Source organism: Canis lupus, chromosome X (assembly GCF_048164855.1).
Source record: "Canis lupus baileyi chromosome X, mCanLup2.hap1, whole genome shotgun sequence".
Classification (NCBI taxonomy): Eukaryota; Metazoa; Chordata; class Mammalia; order Carnivora; family Canidae; genus Canis; species Canis lupus.
The window spans coordinates 6,733,017-6,752,536 of NC_132876.1; the positions used below are offsets into that span (position 1 = coordinate 6,733,017).

The 19,520-nt window shown below is 44.2% G+C and overlaps 1 protein-coding gene across 6 annotated transcripts in view; it reads right to left on the reverse strand.

The window, feature by feature from the left end:
• AFF2 (ALF transcription elongation factor 2) overlaps positions 1–19,520 on the reverse strand; it is a 472,783-nt gene that overhangs the window by 317,694 nt on the left and 135,569 nt on the right. For 4 of the 6 annotated variants that reach the window (XM_072817064.1, XM_072817063.1, XM_072817062.1 and 1 more), the window contains exon 2: positions 2,104–2,224. In XM_072817064.1, coding sequence (XP_072673165.1) covers positions 2,104–2,224 — 121 coding nt within the window. Of the gene's footprint in view, positions 1–2,091; positions 2,225–19,520 lie in introns of all 6 variants that reach the window. The other 2 variants (XM_072817061.1, XM_072817059.1) reach the window with 1 other exon arrangement.

A 19,520-nucleotide genomic window follows, 5' to 3' on the forward strand; every position in this document is an offset into this window, starting at 1 on the left:
AACTACCAAATCCAACAGGCACTTTGTAGTCCTGACCTTTCCTTACCTCTGGGACACAAATAACAAATCACTCCTCCAGCCAACCCTGTATCCCCTTGATTTCTATTAAAGGATTCTCTCCTAGTTCTCTTCCTACCTCTGTGATCAATCACTCCTTTTTAGGTTCCTGGACTTTACTTTGCCATCTCTTTCACTGCTTAAACATTGCTGCTCCCCAAGATAATCTTTGTCCTTCTTGCTCAATAATCTGACAGCTTCCACTGCCACCTACCTGCTAACACCTAACTTGCTCTCTTGAGCACTCTCAATAGCTCTAGATCCCTACATCCATATCTGCCTTCAGTCCCACTGGTATCTCAAACCAAGCGTGCTCAAAACAGAATTCTTTTTTTTTTCTCTGCAAGCACCAACCCTGTTTCCTCCTGAACAACCTGTTGATGAGACTGCCATCTACTCAAGTCAAAAATATGTGAATCTTTCACTCTTGTCCTGCCTTCTCTGCATCCAGTCAGATCCCCAGTCTTGTCATGTCAACTTCCTTGCTCTGCCTGAAATCCTCCCTGCCATGAACGCCCTTTAGCTAACTACAAATCTTCTCTATCTGCCTTTTTGTTTGCCTTACCTCCAACCAACTCAACACATTTTCAACATCGTCTTGAAAATTCTCTGTCTGCTCTGGCCATTCCCTTACTTGAAAGCTTATAGTGACTTCTCTTCAGGTACAGAATTGTGTCCAAACTCCTCGGCACAAGGTGCCAAGTCTCTGCTAACCTGTCCCCCACCTATCTCTGTAGCAGCTACCATGCACTCGTGCCTTCCCTCGCTCGTGAGGAGATCTGCCACTGGGCAGAAAGTCATTATTCCTCTTTCTACATTGGCCTAAGACATGACTAGTACATAGCGGGCCTTCAACAAATGTCTGCTAAACTCATCATATCACTAAATACTTGCATTCAAAGGTAGTATGTAAATTTAATCAATTGAGCTAGGGAAAGTGCTGTTTTAAGGATCATACTACTATTGACAGATTGGAGAAGAGTAATTTAGGTAACCTAACTCTCTTTCTTGGTCAGACTTCTTGAACTTGGAAGGCACCTGAGTCTCAGTCAAGAGCTGCTTACTTATGGTGAACAAGGTAGCAAGACTCTGGTCTCACTGGTCACCAATCCAAACAGCTTACTCTCCACCCAAAAAGTGGTATTTGTGCCCATGCTGTCATTTCCTTTTCCAGAAGTCACTGTCCCCTAATTGGTGCCCTTGTAAAAGCATGGCTCTCAAAAACTGCCCTGGATTGTTGTCTTCATTCTTATATCATTTTGTTTCATTACAAAAATGACACTGCTACTAAATTTCAATAAACTCTCACCAGCCGCCAGCAATTCCACAAGATCCTTCCCCCAAGCCCCACCCCAAATAGAAAGTTCAGAGGCAGTCATTGTGAAATCAGTACTTGCAGACATAGTGGCATGAGTGTTACTGGAGCTACAAACCAGCTAGGATAGCACTAGGCAATCAACCTGGCATACTCACCCCCCTCCCTGGCTGAGGCAATCTCCCCATGCAGGATGATTAACCACCAGGAAAAAAATGATTGGCTTTTCCCCTTGTCCTAGAACAATGATTTTCAAAGAGCACTCAAACCACTCCACAGCTGTTAACAACCTAACATGGGAAAGGAAAGCAGTGGCCTTGCCGGCAGTGGATGGCGCTGATTGGGAGGAGAAAAGACACAGAGCCATTGACCTTCTGATGAAGCCTTCAGGGGCTGCCTTGCTGATAGTCAAAGTGGGGACAAGCGCCAAGAAGGCATTGTCCACTCTAGGAAGTGCTGGGCGGGAGAGGGTTCCTTTGAGATGGGGAGTCTCGCTAGTCCCGTCCACATCTGACAGTACTCCCCCAAGATGACAGAATTGGTCTCTGAAGACTTCTTCAGAAAGCTGCAATTGCCCCCAGCACAGGGTATGCAAAGATTTCATTTGTCAAATATATTCTCCTGGAAATGATCTGGGAGCTTTAAAAATAGATTAAATGTTGATTAGCGTGTTCAAAAACGTAATAAGCAACCATGTTCCAGAAAGAGAAATTACATACATATTCAGCTACCTTGTAGGGCTCCCCAAAAAGATCAAAGCCTGAAGAAAAGAGATCGTCTTCTTGCTGGACTTCCTGATTCCTCCGCTCCCATTCCCTTTTCTTAAGTGCACTACGGTCTTGTTCATAGTGGCTGAGAGGAAAAGAGAAAGACAAAAGGAGAAAAAGATTAATTAGTCATGTAGGTCATTCAGATCTCCCTTGTTATCAAAAAGAAGATAAACCATACAAGCCAAGGCTACCCGAACGGATACGTCACACAGAGAGCAGAGAAACCTTTTCTTGACTCCCAAATGATTTTAAGATTTTGACCAGCTCTTTGCAATACGGAAGAACATAGAAAATGGCTTATTAGAGACCATAGTCATGCCTGCTAGTCTTCCAGAATCCTCTCCTCTTGCCCTTGCTTGAATACTCCCGGCAATTGCAGGCTCCCCACCCCCACACCCAAAGTCAGTCCACTGTGCAGAATGGTACTGAACTCAAGTTGCTCTGTGTTGCCAACCACTTAGGGCTCAGAATTCATAGATGTTACAAAGTCCCAAGGGAAAGGAATTAACTGAGATGTCACAGACCAATTGTAATTCTGTCCTGAGCCCATAGCCATAGTTCACCTGTTGTAACAAAATCACAGGAGAGTTGAAGGATGTTTTTGGAAGTCGACAAAACCCTGAATCACTCATTCACTCACGCTTCCTCTTCTGTGGTGGTGCTGTCGATTTGCTCTGCCCATAGCTTGAGTCATAGGCAACTGACAGCCTTTTGAGGAAGCTCTTCACAAAGAAAGGTGTTTGGCTTGAATGGCAAACTACTAACAATGAAAGATGTCAAAAGCCTTGAATGACCTCAAGGCACATGTGTTTTAGTAGTGGCGTGCTGTGTAGACAGTGGCGTTTCAGGCTTTCCCATTGGAGGATCAGAACAGAAGCTTCCAGACAATACTGAAGATCTACTCCAGGCCCTGGGATTTTATACAATGAAATGCTTCTTGATGAAGCAATGGTTTTCTTCATTGGTAATGCAAGGATGTGCATATCACACTAAATCTGTACGTCTCAAAAGTGGTGGATTTTATTTTGTCCATTGGGTCTTCTTTCCCCTCTGCTTTGAAATCTTACCCAAAGTGAGCAAATATACGGGGGGCAAGTGTAAATTGTATAAACGTATGTAAAATGCCTAGCAGGTGCTATACAAATGTTGCTTTTCTTCCCCATGTTAATACTGCCATGTTAAGACTTAATTAGATAATTGGTATGCAAATGAACATAATAGCTAAAGGAATTACAAGAGATACACTGATAGAAGAGTATAGTCCACAGGTTTTGAATATATCCCAGACCTTAATGCCTATCCTTGGTAGCCTAGTTTGCTCCTGAGGATCGTAACTTTTAATTTACAAAATAAGAGTCCAGAGCATGAAATATCCATGGCAGCTTAACTAGATATTGATATACACGGAGTGCAAGATGCCACTACACTTCATCATCCCTCTTTCTCCACAGGAATCCTTGAACTGACAAATTCAAAGTGACTTTGATAGTCTTGTCTCCAGAATCAACACTTCATTTCTCCAATTAAAAAAAAAAAAGTGGCAACATCGAAAGGCTATCCAAACGTACATTATGCTTTCCCTGTACGAACAATGCTAGGCACAGAGGAGCTCGCTGGACTAGTCATGAGAGTGCTCAGCAGGTGTTATCACCATCTGGGGAAGACACACGAAGCCCAGGCCCCACATCTGGACCCCATCTGGTCAAGGAAGATGCCAAGTCCAGATCCTAGAAGGCATACTCTCCTTTGGAGTCTCAGACACCACCCACAGGTATAACACTTGCTGGCATCCTCTTTCCTCTCCGGGCACAGGGTGAGATCAGAGCCGCAAACGGCTGCTGTGGGTCCCCACATCTTTGTGTTGGAGGCTGAAGTGTGACCAGCCAGACACAGTCCCGTCTTCAGATCTTGCACACGGGGCATGGGATCAGACTCCAACACCATACACTGGCAGTGCACAACCCAAGCCCATCACTGCTGTGTCACAACGTAAGAGGGAGAAGGTGTCCTGGGGTGGAGGCGGGCAAAGCAGTCAGTGCGGGCACCACGAAGGTTGGTTGCAAAAGAAGACACTAATTTCTTCTCCTGCCACAGCAGATGACTCTGCTCCACCCCAACACCAGAGCCCAAACCTCACGCTTCTGAGCAACGCAAGCAGGATGTCAGTTTGCTAGCGATCTGTTCCCTCAGTGCACCTGACAGCCCAGAATGACAGGCCCATAGATCACATTTAATCCTCCCATGAAGAGAACCGAAGTACTCGGGTCTCTTGGCTTTGCAAACTACCTTTCTTCTCCTCCAAGGGAAAGATATAATTAAAACCTGGAAGGCAAAAGGAGGAGGAGGAGGAGAAGAAGAAAAGGAAACGTGCATCAACTCTCATGACAACCCTTCAAGCGGCCAGCAGTCAGGGCACTTTGGGCGCTTTTGACCTGGGTTTGATTTGCGAGGAGGCTCTTGGCTCCATTTTGCCTCAGTTCATTAGCTACCAAATTCCAGATGAAAATGTGAATAGCAGATTGAGTGTGCACATGGGTGTTATCTGTTGCAAGCAAACTGCCTGCTGCATTTTTTAACACATATAACAAAGAACAGTTAATTCTCATATCTCTGGCAAGAATGGATTTAATCTCCACAGAACACCACCGCGCTTGGAAGGCAACCAAATCTCTCCAACTTTTTCCTCTTTCACTCAGCAGGGCGTTGTAGTGAAAGCTTCCCAGGGCGAGGTATAATGGAGAAGGGGCTACATGGTGGTGAGGCTTTCACAGTGCAGAACGTCACCGATTTCTGACTGAAACCAAAAGGACTAATTTGAAGCACCAGCTAATTAAAACCACAGCTATGTATTTAGCCTCTTGTTATACCTACTGCAGTTTATAATTATGAGGACCTCTTTATCTACTCAATTAAAGTTCTTACTTAGGATGCAGGCAGGTTGCGTTTGAACTGGTGAGCCCTGCGGGGGCCACGTAAAAGCATATGTCTCCCCCAACCCCGCCACGATGTGAGGTATCCTGACGCCCCTGGGCTTGTTCTCCAAAGAATGGAAGGGTTCTACAGCCCATGAAGAAATGCTCGAGCCAGGAATCTGAATTAGTTCAGTAATCTGAACCATTCAACCCTATTCACTCTGATGAGGACTGGAGGACATGGGTCCTATCAGTGTGAAAACCCACTTCCCTATTGGAAGGTTGAGCCCAAAAGCTCAGCTTGAGTTAGGATGTCCTCCCAGCTGGTTGTCTCCCAGACAGAATACAGTGTGTCACACAGTAGGGTGCCATCAGAACCAACGGCCACTCACAGCTCACTCTACCCTTTTTTAAAATATTTTATTTATTTATTCATGAGAGACACAGAGAGCGAGGCAGAGAAACAGGGGAGAAGCAGGCTCCCTGCAAGAAGCCCTCTGCGGGACTCGATCCCAGGACCCCGGGATCACGCCCTGGGCCGAAGGCAGATGCTCAACCGCTGAACCACCCAGGTGCCCAATTCACTTTACTCTGAATTAACCAAAGGCCTCTCTGATTTCTCCCTCTCTCCCTCTCCCTCTCTCTCTCCCCAGCCTAGGTCTTGGAATGCCCATTTCAATGAGCCCTGCACTAGCTACATAAAGAACAAGAGGCATGTAACTACTCTGTGACTCACTCCAGTGCAAGGTGGAATGGTGAGAAGCTTCTCTCTAGAAGGGGGCTCTTCTGTCAGCTCTGACTTCGCACACCAGTCTGCCCCTCCGGCCTCAGTCCCCAAGGAGATGCCCTGATTAACACAGGAGGAAATCAAAGTCCTCCCGAAAAACAGGGAGTGGAGCCGAGCCCTCATCAGGGTAAAGGCAAAGGAAGATGTGAACTTGCGCCTCTAGCACCTCCAAGGTCAAGCGACTTCTCCTCCTCATCTTCTCCTCCTCTCAGGTAGGCTCCCCTCCCGGAACTTAAACCGGGTCATGTGCACCAGTAACCCTAGTTCTCATCACTAGAAGCCACAGGTGCATAGCTAGGATGTAAGACCCAGGGCACCTGTAGATTCACGGAGATGCAGAAAGTTCAATCATGCCATCTTCATTAGCTCCTGGTGGCAGCACACTCCGGCTGAGGACGACGCAGGCTCATCTTTTAGAACAAAGACTGTCAGCAGGAGGAGACATTAGCAGTCAGGCAGTTCTGCTCTCTTCATTTTCCAGGTGAGGAAAATTGAGCTCGTAAAGGTGATGGGACCCGCAGCAGGTTTTCCAGTGCCCAGACTTGTCTCCTCCGAACACCCCATGGTCTGCGCCTTCTGCAGCCGAAGGCTTCTCTCGCACTCAAGAATAAATACCAGTCCTATTTGCACGCTGTTGGTCAACTTTCCTTAGGATTGTGTTTGATTAGAGATTGCCAGTAGGAAGAAAAAAAAAACTTTAGGAATTTAATTTGGATTCGAGTATAGAAAGAGCATTAGTTTCCTTACACCAAATGCACAGACCCTAAAGGGATCGTAAAAATTAACTACATCTGCGGGGAGAAGCCAAGCGGGAGAGAGTAAAACCAGTTGAAGTCCATTTGCTCTGTGTATTTCATGAAGTATAATAATCATCGTTTACCTAATTTGGTGATTTTACAAAGCAAGTTGGGGAAACGTTAAAAAAAAAAGAACTGATATCTTAAAATGACAAGTTTGTTTAAAAATACCACCAACTCATACAGGATTTACTGTAGTAATGACATACATGAAGGTAAATAATTCAATCTCATTTTCTAATCCAACTGGCACTAAAATACCTTTATTTTGGCTAATATCTTTGTAAATGCATAAAAAATACATATTTAATTCACCCAAGGGACAAACATAAGCCATAACTCACCCCTTATGGCTCTCCTGAATGAATTTCTGCCTTCTATAAAATTTGTATTTATACTTACTACATGTTCCAGAGTTCCAAGTGGTACTTTTTTTCCCAACAGCCAGCCCTATTTTGAATTTGACATTGACCTAATCTTGACATAGCTCCTATTACTTAAAAAAAAGAAAATCTCTGCTATCGAACACCCTCAAAATCACCACGCCCTAGCTATGTACTTATTTTATCTGTTAATATCCACGAGTACTTAAATGCAAACTGCTAGGGGTGCCTTGGTGGCTCAGTGGTTGAGCATCTGCCTTCCGTTCAGGTCATGATCCCAAGGTCCTGGGATCAAGACTCACATGTGGGGGTCCATGCTCAGAGGGGAGTCTGCTTCTTTCTCTCCCTCTGCCCCTCCCCCTAGCTCATACTCTCACTCTCTCAAATAAATAAATGAAATCTTAAATCATTGGAACTTCTAACTCATGTTTAGACAGCAGGACTCACTGAGACCTCTGTATACAACCACTCTCTTTACCGTATGGACTCTCTCCCCACTCACACTGGCTCTCATTAAAAAAAAAAAAAAAAAAGATAGGAAAAAAAGGAGAGAAAATACATATGACATTTACACATCTGTCAGTTGCCCATTCGGTCATGCCAATTTCTGTAGGTCTTAGGGAAATGGGTGAATGCTTATTCTGAGAGTTCCCTTAAATCTGTGCTTTTTAAAATGAAGCATACACCAATACTCCCAGGAGTCCTGGCAGGAACCTGGCTTGATATATCCTTGTCGGGGCACCTTGAGGAGACCCCCCCCTTCCCTCCACTTCTGAAAACAAAGGCAAAAATTGTCAAGTCATCCTGCAGTGGGGTCAGGCAGTCATTCCAAGAACCACTCTCCTCATCTTGAGTCTGTGTTGCTTAGCTCCCCTTAATTCCTGGTCCCCACCCTCTTCTTTTAAAAAAAATGTAGCAGTCTTAATTGAGATATAAATCACATATTATTCAATTCACCTAAAACAAGTGTGCCGGGATCCCTGGGTGGCGCAGCGGTTTGGCACCTGCCTTTGGCCCAGGGCGCAATCCTGGAGACCCGGGATCGAATCCCACGTCGGGCTCCTGATGCATGGAGCCTGCTTCTCCCTCTGCCTATGTCTCTGCCTCTCTCTCTCTCTCTCTATCATAAATAAATAAATAATTTAAAAAAATAAATAAAACAAGTGTGCAATCCAGGGGTATTCAGTATATTCCAGAGTTCTGCAACTATTACTGTGAGAGCATTTTAGAATATTCTCATCACCCCAAAAGGAGCCCTATATCCTTTGATTACTGGTCACCACCACCCCCATCTTCCCATCCAGCCTAGCCCTAAGCAACCACTAATCTACTTTCTCTCTCTGAATGAATTTGGTTATTCTGGACATTTCATATACATGGAATTATACAATATATGGTCTTTTGTGCCTGACTTCTTTCACATAGCATAGTATTTTCAAGGCCCATCCATAGTGTAGCACAGATCAATACTTCACCCCTTGTACACCTGAATAATATTCCACTGTATTTTCCTGGTCCTATATTACACCATGCTTATTAAGGGGATTCACTGTTGTGAGCTTATAATGATTTCACTGGGGTCCTCTCTGTCTCCCAACAGACTTTACTCTTTAAAGGAAAGGTCTTTGGCTTCTAAGTCCCTTCTAAGTCATGCAACAGGTGATCACAGCAAGGCTTCCTGTACATAAATAAATCATGTCAAATACAGATATTGTGCAGAAAATAAATTTAAAAAGTATTTGCCTTAGGCTTAGGACAAAAGTATTTTGACTAGCCTACCAAACTCCCCAAATGTGGTGATACTTCTAAGAAATACACAATACTCAAGCGGCAAAGGCAATTGATTACATCCAGAAATGGCAAAAAACTTGGTAAAAAACAAAACAAAACCAACATCAACCAATAAAACAGGTTCTGCGTTCTGAAGAATTCTGCAGTGTGTCCAGAAATGATGGTATCTATTTTCAGGAGAGCTGAGCTGGGGCTCTACCTCTTTCACTTCAAAATCACTTGATCATTTATAGAGCGCTATTTCTAAGCCTCAGTTTCATTATTTGTAAAACAGGAATAATCTTCCTCTTCCCTCTTCCTGCAGCTGGTATCAAGGTTAAATATGATGGGGGATGAGAAGAGCTCTTGGAAACTACTAATGGCTGGGATGACTGGCACCCTGACTGGACTTGACCTTCATCACAGCAAACTTCACTGCATGTTAATTCATGTGCGCCTCAACAACACCTGGCAAATTAACAGGGCCGGGAATATGATTTCCATGTAAGGATGGGAAATGGAGGTTCAGAAAATTGTTCCAGACTATGACAGCTATATATCCAGGACACCACTCGCCTGATTCCTAGTTCAGGGCTCTTGCAAAGTCTGAAACACTGTTACAAGGCCTGTGTATGCCAAATATATTCACATGTAGCTTGCAGAAGTTCCCTTTACTCCACAAAAATTATAGCAAATTTTCATTATTGCTGAGGTCTAAAGTCTTTCTAGTAACAGATGAGGGCAAAGTGTATATTCCATCAGATTCCCGCTGAGAAGTTTTCTCCATAGACTCAAAAAGGATCTACATGATAGAGGCCCCAAATACATGGACTTCATTCACAAATACATGAGGTTTAAAGTCATAACTTTTTAATCTAAAATATTCCTAGGGATCCCTGGGTGGCGCAGCGGTTTGGCGCCTGCCTTTGGCCCAGGGCGCGATCCTAGAGACCCGGGATCGAATCCCATGTCAGGCTCCCGGTGCATGGAGCCTGCTTCTCCCTCTGCCTGTGTCTCTGCCTCTCTATCTCTATCTGTGTGTGACTGTCATAAATAAAATAAAATATTCCTAAACATTATTAATCTTCAATCATCTGGTTCTCAACTCTGGCTGCACATGGGAATCACCCAGGGAAGATTGTATAAATCCTCACGCCCAGGTCACATGTGAGACCAAACGCATCAGAATGTCCCAGAGTGGGTCTCAGGCATCCGGCCTAAAACACCTTCTGGTCGTCGTTCATGATAGGATCATTCGTATATAAACTTCTTTATTGGACCCATTTGGGCATGCTTAAATCTGATGGACTTAACATGAAGGTAAATCAAGAACCAGGCCCCTGTAGGGAACAGATGTATTCTATTATTCAGAAATCTACATTGCTAATATATGTCGGCAGAAATGCCTTGAAGGTGAAAAGCAGTTACTGCAAGAACAGACTTGTCAGGCAGAAAAAACAAGAATAACCCCAATGGCTACTCTCTGTTGACTCCTTCCTCTATGCTAGGCACTAAGCTAGGCATTTTATGAGTATGATCTCACTTAATCCTCACCAAAACTCTGATGAGGTACTACCACCCTCACTTTGCAGATGAGGAAACTGTGTCACATGAATGACAAGGAGGCTAACAGGCCAAGCATCACACAGTTAGTATGCAGTGCAAGCAGAGTGGCCGTGAAAGCTGCCAGAATTCCGAAGCCACCCTCTCTGCCTAAAAGAAGATGCCAGTAGGAAGAAGAGATGGCGTGGACAGAGGGGGCACAAGCACACATCTAAGCTCTGCTGACATGACAGGCATGGGACAAATGATCCAGGGGAGAATGTCTAAAATCTGAACTCCCTGCAGCATATCTTGGCTTGGGAGGTGCTCTTGTAGCTTCTCAGAACAGCAAGCGTGGGTAGATACTCAAGTGGATATTATTATTAATATTCTCAGAGCGCACTAAAATTCCTTTTTTTTTTTTGAGGTGCCACTTTCATATAGAATGACCATGAGTCTGGCAACGCAAAGGTTCCCATCTGCCTGCAGTGGCACTCAGCTTCTCAAGAACCTTCTAGAAGCCTGTCACAATGCATTTTAAAAGCAGTCTTTGCAGTGAAATTAAATTCTTTTGTATTCACACACTCTAGCCGTTGATTAAGAGACACAGTCCAATATCGTGACTGCTGGAGAGAGGACCCCGTCTCCTCAGCTCCTCTTCTGGGTGGCTCAGAATGTGTGAGCTATCCCTTGACAACCATGGTCCTGTATCTCCTTCACCTTCATGTCAAGCACCCCTTCATCTTCCACAGTCAGGGACCCCACTACAAGAAGACAGCATTGCACAATACAAATATAAACATGCCGGAGTTTCTTTTCAGCTTTTATAACATTTTCTTAGGTGAAGTGTCCGATTTCCATTTTTATTGAAAATCACTTAAAACTAACTCTACTTCTGATCCATTCATTAAAAATGACAAGCCGCTATCACTTCTGGCTCATTGACCCACCGGTCAACACAAACCAGTGTCTGACAAGCACCTTGCATTCAATGTGGCCAAACCAAGACAGCTGCAAACAACTTCATGATTCAGAAGCCTTCCAAACACCTTCTTGAAGAATAGAGTACCCACAACGAGAGAGTGAATATAGTGAATGTATTTCCTTATATGGCTCTTGAACGGGTTCAAAACCCAAAACTATATAAAAATCAAAATGCCATAGAACATTCTCATCCCCACTCTTGTCAGCGCCAGCCCTGTGTGTCCCTGCCAATCACATGTAACCAGTTTTATTATTTTCCTGTTTATTCATCCAATGTTCCTCCATGCCCTCTTTCATGTCCAGTTGAAATGATCTCATTTATCATTGTTTTCTTTAAACTATTCAGAGTTGAGGCTAATCATGCTGAGTTTTAAAGAGCTTCTCGATCTAAACCTTGATCTACTTGCAGGAAACGTTGAGCAGCTTTTGTCAATAGAAACAAGTCCATGGATCCACGTGTGAGACAGTGATGCCATGCTTGGGGTACTCCTGATGGCTCGAGAAGTCTTTGTCGTGGGCTGGAATTGTGCCCTGTGGCAGGCAGTGCACCCTGCTTGGCTGGCCCTGGGCTTGGCTTGACCCTCTGCTCTTGATGATCGCTTGTCCAGCCCCAATGGATCCTGGCACCGTCCTGTGTGCCTTGTCCCCAGCTCCATACCTGCTGCCTCTGCAGCCAACCCACACTGCACAACTCTGTCTTTTGAGTTAGGAAAAAGCCCCCTGAAGGATTTCCTCCCTATGCCCATTAAAGATTGGGAATTCTTTTCCAAGTCAAAGCCTTAATAGATCCTGGCTTCTCGTAAATGACACTTTTTAAAAGGTGTTTTATTTTCAGTTAGCTATAAGCAAGACAATTTCAATAACTACTTAATTTAAAACAATATTTTCTCAGAAATCATAGGCTGAATTACGTTCCAACTAAGGAAATTAATGCCCTTAACAAGCAGTTGATAAATGACAGTTGGAGGTTGACTCTATTTTCGAGTCTCACCAAACCCTTTGATCCCCGTGTACTCACTAATTTTTACCCAGGCAAAATCGACCCCCTAAAAGCTCACCCTTTGGACCCTTGCCTCTGTGGCAGGCACCCCCGGAGCTCTGGTCTGAGCATGCAGCCAGGCTTGTTGGGCCCTCCGCTTACAGTCACGATCCCATGCTTGTTTTCTCACAGGTCGCACGGACCCAGGAGCACGGTTCTCCTGGGTCCCACTTCTCCCTCTTGCCTAAACGAGGTGCCCGACAAGGCGCCCTGTGCTGTTTGAAGTGTGTTCACCTCAAAATTCATCTCCCTCAGAATGTGACCTTACTTGGAAATCGGGTCATTGTGGATGAAACTAGGTAAGTTAAAAGGAGGTTGTCCCGGAGAAGGGTCGCCCCTAATCCAATATGACCGGTGACACTGTAAGAAGGGGACACTGAACACAGAAACACATGGGGAGAATACTACATGAAGATGAAGACAGACATGGGGGCGATACTGCTACAAGCCAAGGAGCACTGAAGCCCGCTGGCAAGTCATGGCAAGCTGGGCAAGAGGTCTGATCACATTCTCCCCTCCCTGGGAAGAGGCCTGGGACATGCTCTTCCCTCACCAGGAAGAGGCCTAAACACACTCTTCCCTCACAGCCTCAGAAGGAACCAACCCTTCCCACACCTGGACCTCAGACTTCTAGCTTCCAGACCATGAGACAGACGATCCATCTCTATTGTTTAACACCTGCTAGTCTGTAGTACTTTGATATGGCAGCCCTAGCCAACTAACCCGCCTTCAGACTGCACCTCTGAGCCAGTTCACAAGCAAAACGTCAGGCCACATCAGAGCACGTGCAGATGATCCAGACCTTAGGATTCTCTGTTTTACTCCCAATGACATGTCACCCATTCCTCTCCCTTCTACTCCAGCACAACTCTCCTTCTTCCCCTCTCTTCTGCTCTAAGAGAACTGTGGTTATTCAATGAAACTGTCACCAGAGAGGAATTAACGCATTTTTGCTTCCTATTTATCTGGAAAAGTGCCAAGCTCAGTGTTCAGCTCTCAATAAATTTTTTTAACTGACTGCATGAACAAATGACAGGCAAACATATTTTTTCTGCCCAAGTTCAGTGACAAATGTTGACAAAGATCTATTAATTAATATATTAATTAACTTGTCTATTTAATCAACAAACATTTACCGGGTGCCTACGTCACATCGGGCACCATGTTTGGTGCTCAGAAAAAAAAAAAAAAAGACATGTTGCAAGTGTTGGAGAAATTCACAGCCCAGAAGGGTAAGGCAAATCCATTCCAAAATAATCCTGGTACAGGGTGACATACACTATGCCTATAGGAGCAAAGCGCTGTGGGAACATTCTCAGGTTGGGGTGGGGTGGGAAGCAAAATTAGGCAGCTGGGTTCTGGCTGGGCCTTGAGTGATGGAAGGGTTCACATCCTGCACATCAGACAGTTCAAGTACATGCTAACCAAAGATGATCCCATGGGACAAACATGGACGCGTGAACGAAAGATTAAAGATGCAGCCAAGCCCCGTCCCTGGGATGGCCCATGTCTGGCGAAATTGGTCTACAACAGTGACGGCAAAACAGTGAGATTTCCTGCTCTTTGGGGAAGCTGGAAAATGAGAGTTTGGTCTTTGCCGATGCTCATATTCAAGGGTAAAACCCTAATTGCACTTGTGATACGGAGAGGAAGCACCATACAGAAAGAAATGGATGGCTGAGATAAGCATGTGAATGGTGAGCTCATAAAGAATAGATTAGATTTCAAAGGGAAGCATTTATTGTTTCCTGTATTATAGCACATTGTCTCTCGATATGATTAGTTATCAGTCTCAGTTATCCAAAACTGGTATGAAATAAAGCGTTTACGCAGTTATGCTTCATTGATGTCAGCTAGGGGAGCATGAAAATCTCCATGAAGGTGGGTAATTGATGTGTAAATCAGAGCTCAATCACTCTGTAATAGAAATGGTCCCACTGAAAATATGCTTGTTGAACACAATCGCACAGAAGCCAGAGGGAGGGAGGGAGAGAGGGAGGGAGGGAGAAGATAGAAGGCTTATTTATTAAAAATGATAATAACTGGCAATTTGTGCAATTTTCCCTTCAACAGAGGGCTGCTGTCAGAAATGCTTGCAAGCAAGTTGTGACCAATCTATCCAGATAGTTTCCTTCTGTTCTAATGAACTATTTCTGTTTTATTTAAATGCTTAGAGAGGGCCTGTTGTGGATGTTTAAAAAGCAAATTAAAACAACACGTTCATCTTTGAAAACATGACACATGTTAATGACATCAGTTAACAATGCTTATTCTAGGTATGCTTGCTATTGTTATTAAAATCCTTCTGTCACATTGCATTTGCTCTCTGAAGAGCAGTGAACACAAATGGACAATGTCTTGCAATGTAATATTTTAATATTTCACACTGAAACAAAACTAACTTGTTCTCGTTGATCAAACAGCAGTTCCTGTATCTCTCATTATTATCATCATTATTTTACTGTCGCTGAAGGGGCCATGACAGTGTCCGGTGGCAGATTTTTCTTTCCCTTCCACCATTATCACTGAATAAAGAGAAAATTCTCTACAGCAAATATGTCACAGAAGGCTTAAGGGCCAACTTTCCTGCCAATTAATACAGAAAAGAGAGTGCTAGCTTTTCTTGTTTCTCCACGTCTTGTGAAAAGGAGTCCATGGGAGAGGCAGGTTTATGTTAGGCTTCCAGTAGGGATCCGATGGATTGGCCCAGTGTGTGTGTGCACCCCCTTACACACACTTAATAAGCACATACGTTGGGCAGCCTGGGTTGCTCAGCAGTTTACTGCCACCTTCAGCCCAGGTCCTGATCCTGGAGAGCCGGGATCGAGTCCCATGTCAGGCTCCCTGCATGAAGCCTGCTTCTCCCTCTGCCTGTGTCTCTGCCTCTCTCTCTCTCTCTCTCTCTCTGTGTGTGTCTCTCATGAATAAATAAATAAATAAAATCTAAAAAAATAAGCACATACGTTGTGGCATTGAGACATGCTGTGCTGTGCAGGGGAGGGCCTTCTGCTTACCTGAGGTCACTAATTCAGCCTGTTGTTCCACAGTACATGTGCACTGACTGCTTGTCCAGGATCTAGTGCCTGAACCCAAACATCCTCACCTTGACAAAAGGCCCATATAGGTGGATGCACAGCAGGTGGCTATGGGGAGGAAGAAGAAATTAGGGGTTGGCTGAGGGGGGCTTGGCCTCATCTGTACTAATGTAACTTTTGAAGGTAAGCAGATTCACCTATTATTGACGTCATGACAAAATAAATACATCAATGAAGCAGCTACATACCAACATTTTAAATCTTTGCTCCTCTTTGGAAAAGCAACAGACTCTTACGTTTGCATGGTACTTCTCACTTCACAAAGTACTTTACACAAGCATGATCTTACGTGAGATTTGCAACGACCCTGAGAAACAGGAGGGTGACCTCCCATTTCACAGATGAAGACACTGAGACTCATATGAGTTAACTGCCTAATATTCAACTTGTAGCCCAGCTAAGGTGTGGCCAACAAGAAGCAAAGGGGATTTGTCTGTGTCTGGAAGTGCTTTGCGTTTCTACTGTGCCACCTTGTGCTCTAATCACTGTTTGCTGATTCTATTCTTCTAGAACATGGGAAATGTGGCTAAGTGTGACAGCGAAGGGACGTTCTTTCAGGTTTTTTTTTTTTTTTTGAAAATTGCCTTCCATGGGTTATCATTATTAGTAGTCCATAGCTAATAGCCTGTAAGTGTGCCTTCATATAAAACAAACAAAAAAAAATGGAGGGATGTATACAGGATGGGATCTTGGAAGGAGGATACCATACAGTGGAAAGACCTCTGAGAGTAGTTCTTTCATTTAAAGCTATGTGACCTTGAGTAAGTCACTGGGCCCCTCTTGGCCTGTCTCTGCAGTGAACACCTTCAGCCTCATGGTCAAATTCTTTGAAAGTACCACTTGTCCAATGAAGTACATGATACTGCAGTGGGATCATCCCAAACTGCATTGTCTAATTTGCAGCCACTGGGGAAACTGAGCACCAAGACATGCTGTAAGGATAAAATACACATCGGATTTCGAAGACTTGGTACAAAAGTAGTATTAAATATAAAATTCATAATTTGATACCATGGCATATTGAAATACTATCTGGCATACACGGTGTCAAATGTTACTACAATTCATTTCACCTGTTTCATCATTTTCTTTTCACCTTTATTTTTTTATGTGGCTACCAGGAAATTTCAAATTTTTCTGTGTGGCTTGTGTTTGTGGCTCACCTTATCTTTCTATTGGACAGCACTGGCCGCAAAAGAGTCATGTCCTAGTTCTACTCAATAACCCACTTAGTTCGAATGATCCTGGTTTCAGAGCTCTGCCCCAGGGCCGTAAAAGACTCTGTACCTTTGGGTTTGTTGTAACAGCCTAACCTAGCAGTCCCCGTCTCTATTCGTGGTTGCTCCCTCAATCTCGTTTTCCGTTAGGCCTCGGGCACATATGCCAGTGTTTCTTTTCCTGACTGCAGTATTGTCTAATTGGTGCATTGTTGATCAATAGTACGTGAGGTGTTGAGCTCTGTTTGTGTAATATGTTTAATATGCTTCTACCCGATGCACCATATGGAGGCACTACACTGTATATTATAAGCGTATTAATGCTATGACTCAATTGAGTATCACTGGTGCATAGTAAACTATAAAACAAAATTATGCTAAGTAGTTGCCTAACACTGTGATCCCTAATATTTTTAATGAGCGTTGCAAACACCGTGCTCGTGTGGGGGGTACCAGCACGGGCCCTTTTCTGAATTATCAAAGGAGCCTAAGCACTCTTCTAGGCTTAATGTCAATTCCATTTTACAAGACAAAGGCATTTGTTCAGATATAGAGACTAAAGAGAATAAATAATAGAGTGGTACTTAATCTACCAATAACTGTGCCTTTAAATCTAAACCCTGTGCAATTTCGAAGCCTTCTATGCTTGTTTTCTTTCCAAGGTGCTTACCATAGTTAGGAAGAATTTTGATTAGCATAAGCCACCAGCAGTTTCTTTCTACCTGTTTCACATACATTTCACACGTTACTTTTAGAACTCCTCAGTTTACTGATATTTTCTTGGAAAATCGCCAGCCAATCTGTAGCAAAATTAAACTGTGCCTTCTAATATAAAACAATCATTGATTAACACATACTGTGCAAGCCAGATGAATCAGCAGCCTGCAAGGATGAAGCATTTGATCACAGGAACACACCATCCGAATGCTCTGATAGATGCATTCATTTGCTGAAGGGCACCGCGACACACAAGAGCACCAGCCCACGCTCCACAGCACTCCACTCTTGTGTCTCAGCACACAGTGTGCTCAACAACAAGGATGTAGTCAAATGAACAATTTGCTATGATTAGTTTAGTTTCATTTGTTAATTACAGATTCAACAAGACATGAATGCTGAAGCTTTTCAAGTATCAGATACCCATTGATCCATAGCCCCCAACATGCTCAAGTAATACTTGGAAGTCTAATATAATTTATTGTTACTTAGAGCACTGATTGGCTAGAGGAATTATACTCCAATAAATGATGGCACTGTCATTGAATCCGCCTGTAATTGCCTCCATTCATCGTAATGTATGCTCTAACGCAAACTGGAAAGAAAGGAGATGATCAACTTCAAGCTTCAGCTGTTTCAAATTCCACAGTGTGTCCCTAAGTTAATGGATGTTGAATATTGTGCTGATATATATGCTGGGTTGCATGAGATGGATCTTCAGAGTTATAGATACACACACTCATATATATTTCATGTATGTAGATTTCACATAGTTCTATAACCGATGGCCGCTTGGTGGGCTTGCTGGCCTTCATGGAAGCACCTGGAAGGCCAGGCAGGGCACAGAATCCTCAGGAGCAGTGGGTCCTCCACTGCTCTGTCCTCCAGCCTTTAGGACAAATGGAATCCTCAGGGGATCCATTTCCCCCTAGAGTGCCCCAGATGTTGGGAACTCATGTTCCTTGCTGCGGGATGCCCCACCTTCCATCCAGGCTAGGAGCAGAGCCCCCTGGTCTCCGGCACTTGGCAGTTCCTCCTCCTCAAATTCACTTACTCCACTCTCCTGGAACTGCTTCCTATGAAACAGAGGGTGACTTTCCAGAGCCAGGCACTACATTAGCTTCCTGGGGCTGCCATGACAAACTGCCACCTACTTGGTCTCTTTCACACATTTAGTCTTTTTCAGTTCTGGAGATCAGAAGACTGAAATGCAGCTCACTGAGCTAAAATCAAGGTGTCAACATAGCTGCTTTCCTTCAAAAGGCTATGGGGTAGGGGGGATAGGTTTTCTTGCTTTTTCTAGGTTTCAAGGGTCACCCCCATCCCTTGGCTCATGACCCCTCCAGCCAAGTTCAAAGCCAGCAGCGGAGCATCTCTCTCTTATGTCTACTTCCATGATGACACGTCTCCCAACTCTGACCCCTGCCCTCCTGCCTCCCTCTTAGAAAGACCCTTGTGATTACATTGAGGGCCCACCTGTTCAATCCAGGATCACCTCACCAGCTAGAGCACCTTCACTTAACCATACCTGCAAAGTCCCTCTTGCTGTATAAGTAACATACCCCCAGGTTTGGGGGATTGAGGCATGGACATCTTTGGGGGAACACTATTCTGTCTGCCACAGATAAATCACTCTTGCCCTCCCAGTGCCCGAGGCCATTACATGGCATTAATACAGCTTCAATATTCTTAACGGGATGAATGAGTGAAGGCACAAGAATGATTCATTAAAGTTTTCAAAGGTCTCTTCTGGAAAGTATTTCACACACAAAGACTGCCAAATGGGGGATGCAGGGCAAAGCTCGAAAGCCCATGTTCCTCAGCACCTGCTCATGACAAGCCTCCAAGGCTTGACTTTTCTCACCAGTGTCTCTGGGCCTTGCTGTGACCATCAAATCCGATAATGTATGTGAAAAGGTCTGTGAAGGTAGCTTGCTCTGTCTGTGTTGCCTAACCTGATCCTTGTTATCACTAAGAAAAGACACACCAGACCTTTGGGTGAGAGAGAGAAGAGGGAAGAGGGCCCACTTCCACAGAAGATATACGGTATCATTACTCAGTAAATCTCAATAAGAAGAGCCATCTGAAAGTGACCTGAAGTACGTTTTCTATTCATATGCAAGTAGCTTAAGAGA